Here is a 16,618-nt window from a genome sequence, read left to right as displayed (position 1 = left end):
TTCTGAGTACCTTAATGTAAAATGACTCTTGAAAGGCTTTTGCAAATTATCTTCTTTTTTTTTTTTTTTTTTTTAACATCTTTATTGAAGTATAATTGCCTTACAATGGTGTGTTAGCTTCTGCTTTATAACAAAGTGAATCAGTTATACATATACAATATGTTCCCATTTCTCTTCCCTCTTGCATCTCCCTCCCTCCCACCCTCCCCATCCCATCCCTCTAGATGGTCACAAAGCACCGAGCTGATCTCCCTGTGCTATGCGGCTGCTTCCCACTAGTTATCTATTTTACATTTGGTGGTGTATATATGTCCATGACACTCTCTTACCCTGTCACATCTCACCCCACCCCCTCCCCATATCCTCAAGTCCATTCTCTAGTAGGTCTGTGTCTTTATTCCCGTCTTGCCACTAGGTTCTTCATGGCCTCTTTTTTTTTTTTTTTTTTTTTTTTTCCCCTTAGATTCCGTATATATGTGTTAGCATACTGTATTTGTTTTTCTCTTTCTGACTTACTTCACTCTGTATGACAGACTCTAACTCCATCCACCTCATTACAAATACCTCCATTTCATTTCTTTTTATGGCTGAGTAATATTCCATTGTATATATGTGCCACATCTTCTTTATCCATTCATCTGTCGATGGACATTTAGATTGCTTCCATGTCCTGGCTATTGTAAATAGAGCTGCAATGAACATTTTGGTACATGACTCTTTTTGACCTATGGTTTTCTCAGGGTATATGCCCAGTAGTGGGATTGCTGGGTCGTATGGTAGTTCTATTTGTAGTTTTTTAAGGAACCTCCATACTGTTCTCCATAGTGGCTGTATCAATTTACATTCCCACCAACAGTGCAAGAGTGTTCCCTTTCCTCCACACCCTCTCCAGCATTTATTGTTTCTAGATTTTTTGATGATGGCCATTCTGACCGGTGTGAGATGATATCTCATTGTAGTTTTGATTTGCATTTCTCTAATGATTAATGATGTTGAGCATTCTTTCATGTGTCTGTAGGCCATCTGTATATCTTCTTTGGAGAAATGTCTATTTAGGTCTTCGGCCCATTTTTGGATTGGGTTATTCGTTTTTTTGTTATTGAGCTGCATGAGCTGCTTGTAAATGCAAATTATCTTCTTAAACTGTACCCATCCTCTGGGCTAAAGAGTTGATGCAGTTGCTTCAGAAATGGAAGTCTTGATTTATATTTCACAGGTGCTGTATTTTTGAAGGCGCTGCAGCAGAGTGGGACCTACATCCACTTGTCTTCGTTCCCCTGATAAGTAGCAAAGCATCCTGTGGGAGAGGCAGGCTCAGGCTCTCGCTGAGAAGCCAGAGTTCAGGTTCCTTGTGAGAGCCATTCACCCTGTCACCAACACGATGCCTTACTTAAACTTCCCAGACAAAAATAGATATTCACTTGAGCTGGAAAAGCAGGGGGATGGAGAAGTATAGAGCTACAAGTTTAAATATTTCAGCTCTGTCTGTGAAAATGACTCCCTGTCTGTAGGTAACCTTGGCCAGGTTAATTCACTTAAGCTGCAAAGAGTTGATCCACCTTTCCTGTCAATCAAATGAACAACTACTTTTTAAAATAATGATGAACACAAAGACAATGCAGCAAATTAACTTGAAGCGGATATGACATCAGGTTGCACCACCACTGATGATATTCGGATAGGAAACAAAATACTGGATTAAAAGCACGTTTGCCTTTTTTAAAAACAAGTGGTAAAATTTGAAACATATAGCCAATTTTAATTAATAATGCTTTATTATATCAATTAGCTTTTTCTAGGATGTAGCTATTAAATTAAACCCCACAGTTGGACAATTACCTTTTCTTCATTACTCTCCAGTTGTTTCATAGGGATTGCTATCTTCCCTAGATTATAAAAACTCCTCAAGGGCAGCAATATGTCTTTTTTGTTCACGATTTAGGGTTAATCACAAGATCTCTGTGCTACCCATGAGCTCAACATGAATAGAGACATGGGAAAGGATTCCACTCTACCCTCCAAGTGCAATAAGGGAATAAAATGTGCTCTTGTGCCACCATCTCCCTAATTACTCTATTACTTATTGCTTATTGTGGCACAGCTGGATTAAACTAGAAGTTTAATGGGGATTTGGGGACAATGGAGAAGGTGAGGACATTTTGTACCCTTGTCTCACCTTATGGGTGTCGGCCCCGGTGCTTCGGCATCAACTCATTTGTCCTACTGCTCCTAACTCTGAGATCTGACTGCAGTAAGTTTTACCTTCCCTGGAGTTTAAATTTCTACTCCTTTGTTTGAATAAAATTGAAGTATCTCTGCACAGTGATTCTTGGTACAGCCATCTATTCTGTAATTATAATACCACTAATAATGACTATTTACTGAGCATGTATTAAATAATTAGTTCTTTAAGCAGATTATCTAATTAAATCTACTCAAAAACGCTGTGTGGCAGCTATTATTAGTCCTAAAATAGAGATAAGGAAATCAAAGCCCAGAGATCTTATCTAACTTCATATATCTGCTAAGTGAAGGAGGAAGTATTTGAAACTGGGTCTGTCTGACTACAAAATAAGGCATCTCTATGTCTGTCAGATTGTATGGCTACTGAATAAACTCTGCACAGTGAGGTAGGGAAATCAATGGAGCAGTCATTTGTTCCAGGGACAGCTAAAATACCACTATAAAAAATTTTGCCCATATATACAGGGAGAAAAAAGGCTCATAGCAACACTCCATGTAATAACCAAAAAAAAAGAAAAGAAAAGAAAAAGAAAAAGGATAAAAGAGAAGCAACCCAAAGATCAACCATAAACAAGTAGATTATGGTATAGCCATGGGATAGAATATTATATAAGTGAAAATAGTGAAATACAACTACATGTAACAGTGTGAATGAATCTCAGGGATTAAAGATTAAACAAAAAAGCTACTGCAGAAAAATACATGGCATGAGATTCCACTTATAAAGCTCTTTGACATGCAAGACTAAACAATACAACAAGGGAATAGGAACACAAAATTCAGGTCAGGACAGGGATGGGCTGTTAAGACAGAAGTGGAAAGATGAGATCTTAGAAGGACTCTCATAAGATAGCAAAGTTAAATAAAGTGTTCTTCTTAAACTTGGTAGTGGGGGTCCAGGGAACACTGCATAGTTATACTTTAAATTTTTTGTGTTTTTTTTAATTATAGCAAAATATATATAATACAAAATTGACTATTTTAACAATGTTTAAAATGTACAGTTCAGTGGCATTAAGCATATCCACATTGTTATGGAATCGTTATCACTAGATAACATGAATTATTCTTTTTGTCTAGTAACATTAGATTAAAAGAGTTTGTAGCAATAGCTGGTGATACTTATATAACCTTCATATCTTTGGTAAATTCTAAACAACTCATGATTATAAGAAAATGTCTCTCATTTTGTAGTGAGAAATCTGGCTTTTGTTGCTGAGAAAAGTACATTGAGTTAGTCTGGGGGTAATTAATATAATACGTGGAGGAAGGTTAAGATGTTTGATCTGAAATAAATAAAAAGCAGCAACGTATTTTCAATGGGATCTGAAGGTTCAAGGATACCTTGAGTTTAACGAGTTCTATCTACTACATGTTGGGTTGATTGTAAAGCAAATTTTAAGTCAGATAGTTTTTATTATTGCATTAATTAAATTCCATCTCTCTTTCTAATTATTATATAGCCCAGTAGTTTTAAAAAAAAGTATGACAGCTGCATCTGTACACTTTCCAAATACACAGCATAGTTAGAAATGGCAAGTAACTGTTTTATAATGTTTTCCATAATGCCAACTGTCCATGGGTTATGTGAAGAGCAAGCATAAATAGCAGGTAGGAAGCCCAATGGAGTTATATCCTATTTTCCATCAGCTCACACTTTTGAGCACTATTGATCTCAGGTTTTTCTCCAATACTGGCATTTCAGGCCCAAGTTTAGCAATTTCTTGCTGCAGTTGTTCATTTGTTCCCTGTGCTTGCTGCAGCATGACTTGATCATTGTTTAAATGCATTTGTAATTTCAGAAACTGAGGGAAGAAAAAAAAATGGGAGTGGGGCTGTTTTAGGCAATAATGCTCTGTTTTATAATAAAAGAAGCCATTGAAAGCTGATTATGTAACAAATCCATCAAGGCTGCAAAAGTACACCAGAGAATGAAGCATGATGGGAATTTTTAAGTCAGATATAATTTCTTTTCTGCCTGCAGGAGTTCTTTGTTAAAAAGCAATATATTAACTCATTAAAAAAATCTGGCAAGACTTCAGAAAAAGTAGCTTAATCTGCTACATTTTATGACATTTTATAGCCAATTCATGTTTTAACAAGTTCATTCACTTAATCATTACAATAGATTATCTGATACATTTCTCTTTTATAAACTAGATTTTTCCTCATGCAGTATAGCTTGTTTAGATTTTTTTAAAAGCTCAGTTTCTTTGTAGGATAATTCCATAAATATTCACAATGTACAATTTTGTGTTACACATTTTTATAAAGGGTCTAGCCAACAATGCACCATGAATAATAATGATGATACACTTTGCTGGTTCTTATTCTTTAGGATTTTAATTAAAAGTAACCACATGGCACTTAGAAGGTAGCATACAGATGATTTGTAAGGAATGACATGGCAAAGTAAACTAAAATTGTAAATAATTGTTTCATCGTCCACATACCTGAGTTTCACTGAATTCTGAGAGGCAGCAGGGTCCAGTGGAATCCCTTGGATGATATAGCCAGATTTCTGTTTTCTCAGTTATCAACTGTAAATGAAAATATCATCAACTAATTTTATTGCAGAAAGAAATGAAACATCAGGTGGACAATCTAAACCTAATTATAATTTGTTGGGAGCATTCACTTAAGCACTTTCTGGAAATTCATATGTAAGGAATACACATAGACCCAATATGATAATGCTGAACACAGTGCTGATTCATTAAATTTCTATAAATCTCTGAAATAGTTTCTTTTAAAAAGTAACTTGTGTATATGGGTGCCTATGTAATACACACACATATATGCATTACAGTAAACTTTATGCATATATATGTCTCTCCTCCACCCCGCCCCACCCCACCCATGCTCTAGGTACCTTCTCGGTCAGTGAGATCTACCCAACACACTGTACTGTACACATATTCCTGGCTAAAGAGCATTAGTTCACCATATTGCAAAGGTCCTCTGTCAAAGAGTACTCTACCTCATTTTCCTGAGTTGAGTGGGTTCTAAAACATGTATTGTTTACTACGCTATGGCTGTTCTTTCTACTATTTATTGTGTGTTATGGTGAACAGTTTTGACCCATAACATCTGACAAAAGTCAAAAAGTATGCAAGCAATACTTACACCTAAAAAAGGTGGTAAGGAGATAAGAAGACCACAATGCGTCTTCAAGAAAATGACTTAGGAATCAGAGAATAAATATCATGAGGCACTTACTTATATTTGAAAGTCCTTTGACCTTCATAAACATCACTGCAAGCTGGAGGACTAACCAGCAAAGAGAGACTGTCCGTGTTGACTGTCTGGAGAGCATCTCCTTAAGGCTGTCCTCCAATGAACCCACATAGAAGTGATATTACCATTTTTGGGAATACATCCTCTGAATTAAACCAGGTGTGCCATATCCAAAAGCTTCTGGAAACATGGTCTCTTCGGAAAGTAATTTAAAAGATACAGCTTTTTGATGGGACAAAGGGTGTTAAAGAAACTGGCTGAATCACATGAGATGCATCACCAAGTGAAGAGATGGACCACATCTGGTGAAAGTACAAGAGTAAAAAGGGTGAAAGTATGTCAAGAGAGAGAAAACAAATGATAAGCTGATATAAGTTTAAATCTCATGCCTAACCTGGCACACTTAAGGCAAAACAGAAGTCACTCTGGCAGAAGACAGTGGGTATCAGTGCATAAAGGTTAAGCTTGCTCAACCAACAGTGCCTGGCACATTTTTACATATATAGTAAGTGGTTAGTGAACGAATACACAAAAAGCCTACATGACCCAAGTAAAATTAGCCTCTAACTAGAGAGGTCAATCTTGTTTTCCAGATAGTAGGCAAAATGTTACAAAAATTGCACCAGTAGGAAGAATCCACAGCAAGTAAACACTTTACCTCTTTTTGATATTAAAAAATAAAGATAACTCTAAACTATATATTTAATCACAAGACAAGGAGATTTCTTACAGCTACTTACTCAGGGTAAAACTTTATGAAAAACCATAAAGGGTCTTTCTTATGTCTTTCTTTCCAAATCCTTAAACCTCCCAATTCATCCCACCCCACCCCACCCCACCCCAGCTTTCCCCACTTGGTGTCCATACGTTTGTTCTCTACATCTGTGTCTCTATTTCTGCCTTGCAAACCAGTTCATATGTACCATTTTTATAGATTCCACATATATGGGTTAATATACGATATCTGTTTTTCTCTTTCTGACTTACTTCACTCTGTATAACAGTCTCTAGGTCCATCCACATCTCTACAAATGACCCAACTTTGTTCCTTTTTATGGCTGAGTAGTATTCCATTGTATATATGTACCACATCTTCTTTATGCATTCCTCTGTCGATGGGCATTTAGGTTGCTTCCATGCCATGGCTATTGTAAATAGTGCTGCAATGAACATTGGGGTGTAAGTGTCATTTTGAATTATGGTTTTCTCAGGGTATATTCCCAGTAGTGGGATTGCTGAGTCATATGGTAGTTCTATTTTTAGTTTTTTAAGGCACCTCCATACTGTTCTCCATAGTGGCTGTATCAATTTACATTCCCACCAACAGTGCAAGAGGGTTCCATTTTCTCCACACCTCTCCAGCATCTGATGTTTGTAGATTTTCTGATGATACCCACTCTAACCGGTGTGAGGTGACAGCTCATGGTAGTTTTGATTTGCATTTCTCTAATGATTAGTGATGTTGAGCATCTTTTCATGAGCCTCTTGGCCACCTGTATGTCTTCTTTGGAGAAATGTCTATTTAGGTCTTCTGCCCATTTTTGGATTGGGTTGTTTGTTTTTTTAATATTGAGCTGCATGAGCTGTTTATATATTTTGGAGATTAATCCTTTGTCCATTGATTCATTTGCAAATATTTTCTCCCATTCTGAGGGTTGTCTTTTCGTCTTGTTATGGTTTCCTTTCCTGTGCAAAAGCTTTTAAGTTTCATTAGGTCCCATTTGTTTATTTTTGTTTTTATTTCCATTACTCTAGGAGGTGGGTCAAAAAAGATCTTGCTGTGATTTATTTCAAAGAGTGTTCTTCCTATGTTTTCCTCTAAGAGTTTTATAGTGTCTGATCTTACATCTAGGTCTTTAACCCATTTTGAGTTTATTTTTGTGTATGGTGTTAGGGAGTGTTCTAATTTCATTCTTTTACATGTAGCTGTCCAGTTTCCCCAGCACCACTTATTGAAGAGACTGTCTTTTCTCCATTGTATATCCTTGCCTCCTTTGTAATAGATAAGGAGACCATAGGTGCATGGGTTTATCTCTGGGCTTTCTATCCTATTCCATTGATCTATATTTCTGTTTTTGTGCCAGTACCATACTGTCTTGATTACTGTAGCTTTGTAGTAGAGTCTGAAGTCAGGCAGTCTGATTCTTCCAGCTCTGTTATTTTCCCTCAAGACTGCTTTGGCTGTTCAGGGCCTTTTGTGTCTCCATACAAATTTTAGGATTTTTTGTTCTAGTTCTGTAAAAAATGCCACTGGTAATTTGATAGGGATTGAACTGAATCTGTAGATTGCTTTGGGTAGTATAGTCATTTTCACAATATTGATTCTTCCAATCCAAGAACATGGTATATCTCACAATCTGTGTCATCTTTGATTTCTTTCATCAGTGCCTTATAGTTTTCTGGGTACATGTCTTTTACCTACTTAGGTAGGTTTATTCCTAGGTATTTTCTTCTTTTTGTTGCAATGGTGAGTGGGATTGTTTCCTTAATTTCTCTTTCTGATATTTTGTTGTTCGCACATAGGAATGCAAGAGATTTCTGGGCATTAATCTTGTAGACTGCAACTTTACCAAATTCATTGATTAGCTCTAGTAGTTTTCTGCTGACATCTTTAGGATTCTCTATGCATAGTATCATGTCATCTGCAAACAGGGACAGTTTTACTTCTTCCTTTCCAACTTGTATTCCTTTTATTTCTTTTTCTTCTCTGATTGCCGTGGCTAGGACTTCCAAAACAATGTTGAATAATAGTGGTGAGAGTGGACATCCTTGTCTTGTTCCTGATCTTAGAGGAAATGCTTTCAGTTTTTCACCATTGGGAATGATGTTTGCTGTGGGTTGGTCGAATATGGCCTTCATTATGTTGAGGTAGGTTCCCTCTATGCCCACTCTCTGGAGAGGTTTTATCATAAATGGGTGTTGAATTTTGTCAAAAGCTTTTTCTGCATCTATTGAGATGATCATATGGTTTTTGTTCTTCCGTTTGTCAATACTGTGTATCACACTGACTGAATTGCATATATTGAAGAATCCTTGCATCCCTGGGATAAATCCCACTTGATCATGGTGTATGATCCTTTTACTGTGTTGCTGGATTCTGTTTGCATTTTGTTGAGGTTTTTGCATCTATATTCATCAGTGATATTGGTCTGTAATTTTCTTTTTTTATAGTATTTTGTCTGGTTTTGGTATCAAGGTGATGTTGGCCTCGTAGAATGAGTTTGGGAGTGTTCCTACCTCTGCAAGTTTTTGGAAGAGTGTGATAAGGATGGGTGTTAGCTCTTCTCTAAATGTTTGATAGAATTCACCTGTGAAGCCATCTGGTCCTGGACTTTTGTTTGTTGGAAGATTTTTAATCACAGTTTCAATTCATTATGTGTGATTGGTCTGTTCATATTTTCTGTTTCTTCCTGGTTCAGTCTTGGAAGCTTATACCTTTCTAAGAATTTGTCCATTTCTTCCAGGTTGTCCACTTTATTGGCTAGAGTTGCTTGTAGTAGTCTCTTAGGATGCTTTGTATTTCTGCAGTGTCTGTTGTAACTTCTCCTTTTTCATTTCTAATTATATTGATTTGAGTCCTTTCCCTCTTTTTCTTGATGAGTCTGGCTAAAGGTTTATGAATTTTGTTTATGTTCTCCAAGAACCAGCTTTTAGTTTTATTGATCTTTGTTATTGTTTTCTTTGTTTCTATTTCATTTATTTCTGCTCTGACCTTTATGATTTCTTTCCTTCTGCTAACTGTGGGTTTTGTTTGTTCTTCTTTCTCTAGTTCCTTTAGGTGTAAGGTTAGATTGTTTATTTGAGATTTTTCTTGTTTCTTGAGGTAGGCTTGTATTGCTATAAACTTCCCTCTTAGAACTGCTTTTGCTGCATCTCATAGGTTTTGGATCGTTGTGTTTTCACTGTCATTTGTCTCTAGGTATTTTTTGCTCTCCTCTTTGATTTCTTCAGTGATGTCTTGGTTATTTAGTAATGTATTGTTTAGTCTCCATGTGTTTGTGTTTTTTATGTTTTTTCCCTGTAATTGATTTCTAATCTCACAGCCTTGTGGTCAGAATACATGCTTGATATGATTTCAATTTTCTTAAATTTACCGAGTCTTGATTTGTGACCTAAGATGTGATCTATCCTGGAGAATGTTCCGTGTGCACTTGAGAAGAAAGTGTAGTCTGCTGTTTTCAGATGGTATGTCCTATAAATGTCAATTAAATCTATCTGGTCTATTGTGTCAATTAAAGCTTGTGTTTCCTTATTAATTTTCTGCTTGGATGATCTGTCCATTGGTGTAAGTGAGGTGTTAAAGTCCCCCGCTATTACTGTGTTACTGTCAATTTCCTCTTTTACATCTGTTAGCATTTGCCTTATGTATCGAGGTGCTCCTATGTTGGGTGCATATATATTTATAATTGTTACATCTTCTTCTTGGATTAATCCCTTGATCATTATGAAGTGTCCTTCTTTGTCTCTTGTAACATTCTTTATTGTAAAGTATTTTATCTGATATGAGTATTGCTACTCCAGCTTTCTTTTGATTTCCATTTGCATGGAATATCTTTTTCCACCCCTTCACTTTCAGTCTGTATGTGTCCCTAGGTCTGAAGTGGGTCTCTTGTAGGCAGCATATATATGGGTCTTGTTTTTGTATCCATTCAGCGAGCCTGTGTCTTTTGGTTGGAGCACTTAATCCATTCACGTTTAAGGTAATTATAGATATGTATGTTCCTATTACAATTTTCTTAATTGTTTTGGGTTTGTTTTTGTAGGTCCTTTTCTTGTCTTGTGTTTCCCACTTAGAGAAGTTCCTTTAGCATTTGTTGTAGAGTGGGTTTGGTGGTGCTGAATTCTCTTAGCTTTTGCTTGTCTGTAAAGCTTTTGATTTCCCTGTCGAATCTGAATGAGATCCTTGCCGGGTAGAGTCATCTTGGTTGCAGGTTCTTTCCTTTCATCACTTTAAATATATCATGCCACTCCCTTCTGGCTTGTAGAGTTTCTGCTGAGAAATCAGCTGTTAACCTTATGGGGATTCCCTTGTATGTTGTTTTTTCTCCCTTGTTGCTTTTAATAATTTTTCTTTGTCTTTAATTTTTGTCAGTTGGATGACTATGTGTCTCGGCGTGTTTCTCCTTGGGTTTATCCTGCCTGGGACTCTCTGTGCTTCCTGGACTTGGGTGGCTATTTCCTTTCCCATGTTAGGGAAGTATTCGACTGTAATCTCTTCAAATATTTTCTCGGGTCCTTTCTCTCTCTCTTCTCCTTCTGGGACCCCTATAAAGCGAATGTTGTTGCATTTAATGTTGTCCCAGAGGTCTCCTGGGCTGTCTTCATTTCTTTTCATTCTTTTTTCTTTATTCTGTTCTGTGTCAGTGATTTCCACCATTCTGTCTTCCAGGTCACTTATCCATTCTTCTACCTCAGTTATTCTGCTATTGATTCCTTGTAGTGTATTTTTCATTTCAATTATTATATTGTTCATCTCTGCTTGTTTGTTCTTTAATTCTTCTAGGTGTTTGTTCTTTAATTCTTCTAGGTCTTTGTTAAACATTTCTTGCACCTTCTTGATCTTTGCCTCCATTCTTTTTCTGAGGTCCTGAATCTTCTTTACTATCATTATTCTGAATTCTTTTTCTGGAAGGTTGCCTATCTCCACTTCATGTAGTTGTTTTTCTGGGGTTTTATCTTGTTCCTTCATCTGATACATAGTCCTCTGCCTTTTCATTTTGTCTTTCTTTCTGTGAATGTGGTTTTCATTCCACAGGCTGCAAGATTGTAGTTCTTCTTGTTTCTGCTGTCTGCCCTCTGGTGGATAAGGCTATCTAAGAGGCTTGTGCAAGCTTCCTGATGGGAGGGACTGGTGGCGGGTAGAGCTGGGTGTTGGTCTGGTAGGCAGAGCTCAGTAAAACTTTAATCGCCTTGCCCGCTGATGGGTGGGGCTGAGTTCCCTCCCTGTTGGTTGTTTGGTCTGAGACAACCCAATACTGGAGCCTACAGGTTCTTTGGTGGGGCTAATGGCAGACTCTCAGAGTGTTTACACCAAGGAGTCCTTCCCAGAACTTCTGCTACCAGTGTCCTTGTCTCCGTGGTGAGCCACAACCTCCCGCCGCCTCTGCAGGAGACCATCCAACACTAGCAGGTAGGTGTGGTTCAGTCTCCTTTGGGGTCACTGTTCCTTCCCCTGGGTCCTGATATGCACACTACTTTGTGTGTGCCCTCCAAGGGTGGAGTCTCCATTTCCTCCAGTCCTGTCGAAGTCCTGCAATCAAATCCCGCTTGCTTTCAAAGTCTGATTCTCCGGGAAATCTTCCTCCTGTTGCCAGCCCCCCAGGTTGGGAAGCCTGATGTGGGGCTCAGAATCCTCACTCCAGTGGGTGGACTCCTGTGGTATAATTGTTCTCCAGTTTGTGAGTCACCCACCCACTGGTTATGGGATTTGATTTTACTGTGATTCTGCCCCTCCTACTGTCTCATTGCAGCTTCTCCTTTGTCTTTGGATGTGGGGTATCTTTTTTGGTGAGTTCCAGTGTCCTCCTGTCGATGACTGTTCAGCAGCTAGTTGTGATTCTGGTGCTCTCACAAGAGGGAGTGAGCGCACGTCCTTCTACTCCACCATCTTGAACCAATCTCCTTAATTTTCACACTTTCTACAAAAATTTTCCCCTTCTCATTTCTACATCTCCCAGGTTTGGGGGGAAAATATGTGAACTCTTCCACACTCCTCTTCCCTACCCTCATCTTTCCTACCCACACATATGTTTAGTGGGAACGAAAAGTTTTCAAAAATATATAAGAAAATCCTGGGAATTCCCTGGTGGTCCAGTGATTAGGATTCCACATTCTCACTGCCAAGGGCCTGGGTTCGATCTCTGGTCAGGGAACTAAGATCCTGCAAGCCTCATGGCACAAGCAAAAAAAAAAAGAAAAGAAAAAGAAAAGAAAAGAGAAAATTCTTTTGGTGGCAAATAAGACAGAGTGTTTAACCTCTATCAATCATTCTTCCTGCTCCTACTGAATCTTCAGAGGCATGAGGGCCGAGGTTGTGGAAGAAGAGGCAGAGGAAGTGGGAAGGACCGAGGAGAAGTGACGCATTCATTCTTTAAGCAGTGACCAGGCTCACTGACCAAGCTGGAGTTACCACAGTCAGTAAGATGCAGCCCCACTGTGATGCAACTTTCATTCTAAAGGTAGAAAAGCTAACAAATAAACAAATAATAATAAAATAATTATAAAATTGGAAATGTTATGAAAGAAACAAGGGCTGAAAGATAATAATGGCTGTTGTGCATTGGGGGTGGACACCCACTTTAGGTAGAATACTCAAGGCTAAATGAGGAGTTGGCCACGTAGGAAGATGGGGAAGCACTTCCTGGGGAAAATAACCAGCACAATTGGTGCTGAGCTGGAAAGAGTGTGAGGGGCAGAAACCCCGGTGACTGGTTCTGCAAAGATTGCTCTGGTTGACTTACAGAGAACAGACTGCAGGAGGCCAAAAGCAAAAGCAGAGGGCCTGTTGCAGGAGCCTTGGTAAGAGAAGTGGGCTGCTGGACTAAGACGGGGCAGAGGAGATGGACAAAAGTGAAGAGATGAGGCTTGACAATGGAGTGGGTGTCGGGATGCAAGAAAAGGGGAGAATCAACAGTGACTCTTGGGTTCCAACCTTGAACATCTGGGTGGCCACTGGTGGCATGCATTGACATGGGTTAAAACCAGAAACTGGGAACACATTTGAGGGAAGGATAGAGTGACTGAAATCAAAAATTCCTTGTAATGCACTTTTTGTGGATTTACTCTGTCAGAATTGGCAATAAGCAGAAATCCACCTACAAATAACCTCATTGCTGATCCTGTTTGGGCTGTGAAATATCTGCTTTATAAAATGAAGGGATTACAAAACTAAATACTGTAATTATTTCTCTCAACCTGGTATAACAATAACCATGTGAGAACTGTAATGAGTCTCACTTAATGCACAGCACATTCTGAGCTTCTCAGAGGAAAGTACTGAATATGTGTGGAAGGCTCATTAATTTAGTACCCAGGAATGTGTTGTTAGATGCAGTAGTGTTAAAAATAAGAGTAGAGGTCTAAACATAGTAGCATAGTTTCCTCTGCACAAAGTACTATCTGTAACAGATTAACAAGTGACCTTGTTCCTGTTCATGGATCCTGGCCTAGTTTAAGAGTCTGTGAGCATGGAAGTAAGTAATTTCAGAAATCTCACAATCTGGAAAAGTATCATTGCCTTATTTGAAGTAAAGTCCATTGTATTTAGGGATAAGATTCTTCCCCTTTTCTTTGACTTCTGTGCTGTTAGAGTTGAGGAGACTCCCAGAGTTTACACATGGATTTACTTAGTTCAAGTTCTCGACTAGAGGACAAATGATTTATTGTACAAGATTATTCATAGAGGGCTAAACATGGTTCTTCCTGCCATATCAGTTGTTCCATTGCATTAATATTTCAATGTTTTACATGAATTCATGTATGGAGTAATAGTTATTGCCCAAATTTCATTGTCCCCTGATGCATCCATCAGCAAATCTTCAGAGGTCTGAAGTGATGCGATATATAGCCCATTCCTGAATGTCTCTAGAGAAAAGAGACTTCCCAGTTGGATCAATTCAAACACATTAAGAGTCTGTGTACCATGTATCAGAAACTGTGCTAGGGGCCAAGGATACAGAGTTTGTGTTGCATCATGTCTCTATAAACTGCCTCAAACTCCCACTTCTATTTTTTTATATCAGCTAATATTTATTGAGCGCTTGGTGTGTTCCAGTAAGTATTTTATGTAGTTTCAAGGAATAACTCAAAGACAGTTATTTTGCATACAAATGTTCTCACATAGGAATAAGATGACCAGCTTGTGCCAGTTTGTCTGGGACTGCCTCTGTTTTTTTTTTAATTGAAATGAAATTCATATAACATAAAATTAACCATTTAGAGTATACAATTCAGTGACAATACATTCACAATGCTGTGCAATCACAATCCCTATCTAGTTTGAAAACATTTTCATCACCCCAAAAGAAACTCCCTCACCCATTAAGTGGTCGCTCTCTATTCTCACATCCCCCAGTCGCTGGCAACCACCAACCTGTCTTCTGTTTCTATGGATTTACCTACTCCTGACATTTCACATAAATGAAATCATGGCATAATGTTTTAGAGGTTCAATATTGTAGCAGGTATCCTTTCAATGGCCAAATAATACTGTGTTATGCGTATATCCTAAATTTGTTTGTTTGTTGTCAGTGGATGGACATTGGGTGGTTTCCACCTTTTAGCTACTGTAAATAGTGCTTCTATGGACATCGTGTACAAGTATTTGAGTACCTGTTTTCAGTTCTTTGGGATATATACCCAGGAGTGTAATTGCTAGATCACATGATAATTCTGCGTTTAACTTTTTGAAGAACCGCCAAACTGTTTTCCACAGTGGGTGTACCCATTTTACATTGCCACCAGCAATGTACAAGTGTTCCAATTCTCCACATCCTCGCCAAGATTTGTTATTCTCAGTTTTTATGGGTTTTAGGGGTTTTTGTCTGTTTGCTTTTTTTAAATAGTAGTAATCCTACTGGGTGTAAAGTGGCATCTCCGTGGTTTTGAGTTTCATTTCCCTAATGCCTAATGATGTTAAGCATCTTTTCAGGTGCTTATTGGCCATTTGTCTATCTTCTTTGGAGAAATGTCTATTCAAGTGCTTTGTACATGTTTTAATTGCATAGTTTGTCTTCTTGTTATTAAGTTATAGGAATTGTTCTTATATTCTCAATACTACACCCTTATCAGATATATGATTTGCAAATAATTTCTCCCATTGTGTAGGATGTCTCATCACTTTCTTGATAACATCCTTTGATGATCAAAAGTTCTGAATACTGGTGAAGTACAATTTATCTATTTCTCCTTTTGCTGATTTTGGTATCATATCTAAGAATGCTTTTCAAATCCAAAGTCACAAAGATTTAGGCCTATGTTTTCTTCTAAGAGTTTTATAGTTCTAACTATATTAGGTTGTTGTTTCATTTTACATTAATTTTTGTATATGGTGTGAGGTAGTGGTACAGTTTCATTCTTTTGCATGTGGATATCCAGTTATCCCGACCCCATTTGTTGAAGAGACTATTCTTTTCCCACTGGATTGTCTTGGCACCCTTGTCAAAAATCAGTTGGCCATAGTGTGTGGGTTTATTACTAGACTCTCATTTCTATTCCATTGGTCTACATGTCTGTCCTATGCCAAGACTCAAAGTCTCACTTCTTGAAGTAGAGGTGGGTAAGGGCAGAGAAAAGTTCATACAAAAATACACATAGATTAAAAAACACAGTTACTACCATTGAGGAGCTCACAGTCTAAATCAGGGATGCACAATCCCTTGAAATTATACAAAAAATTTTCATGAATGGACAGATCACATTTATCGATGGAGAAAGATCCATAGTTTTCCTGAGGTTCCCAAAAGTGTGTATAACATAAACAAAAAAATAGCAATTAATTAAGATAACAGCTGTTCTCAGTCCTAGGTATATATTAGAATCTCCCAGGAAGCTTTTAAAAACTAATGATTCTTGGGACTCATACCTAGAGATTCTGATTCAATTGGATGGGAGTTGGGCCCATGTTATTAACATTTTTTAAAAGCTCCTAAGTAATTAAAATTTGCTGGGAGTGTTGAGGACCCCTGGTCTAAAGGGAGAGTCATCATTATATATAACAATGTAGGTTATTACATATTGTATAAATAATTGCAATATAGTATGATAAATGCTAAATATGGAAATTTACAATAACTATTCTCTTTTTCCCTAAGATCTCACAAATTATAGTTGGGAAATTTCTGATATAATAGAAAGACTGAGAGAAAATTTAAGAGAACTTTTAACCCAAATCCCTGTATCCTTATTTTTCTCTGTTTCTGGAAGCTGCCACAAAATTTCTTGGTACTGAGTCAAGTTTGACTGCAACTGTATGAGAAGACCTGAGCCAGGTCCATCAGCTAAGCCCCTCCTGGGTTCCTGCACCTCAGAAACTGTGTGAGATTATAGATGTTTGTTGTTGCAAGTGACAAAGTTTTGGGGTTGTTATGCAGCAACATACAACAGTACAGATGGTAAATAAATATTCAAACACATTATT

General features: G+C 37.8%; 1 protein-coding gene across 6 annotated transcripts in view; it reads right to left on the bottom strand.

The window, feature by feature from the left end:
- LMNTD1 (lamin tail domain containing 1) overlaps positions 1 to 16,618 on the bottom strand; it is a 437,115-nt gene that overhangs the window by 296,273 nt on the left and 124,224 nt on the right. For 4 of the 6 annotated variants that reach the window (XM_082419810.1, XM_082419811.1, XM_082419809.1 and 1 more), the window contains one exon: positions 4,699 to 4,784. The exons of the other annotated variants lie outside the window; for them this stretch is intronic. In XM_082419810.1, coding sequence (XP_082275936.1) covers positions 4,699 to 4,784 — 86 coding nt within the window. The remainder of the gene's footprint in view (positions 1 to 4,698; positions 4,785 to 16,618) is intronic. 6 annotated transcript variants of the gene reach the window in all.

The sequence above is a fragment of the Balaenoptera physalus genome (genome assembly GCF_965194825.1).
Source record: "Balaenoptera physalus genome assembly, chromosome: 13".
NCBI classification, from domain to species: Eukaryota; Metazoa; Chordata; class Mammalia; order Artiodactyla; family Balaenopteridae; genus Balaenoptera; species Balaenoptera physalus.
Note: the sequence above shows the minus strand (reverse complement) of the source record. Positions and strands in the feature narration are given on the sequence as shown.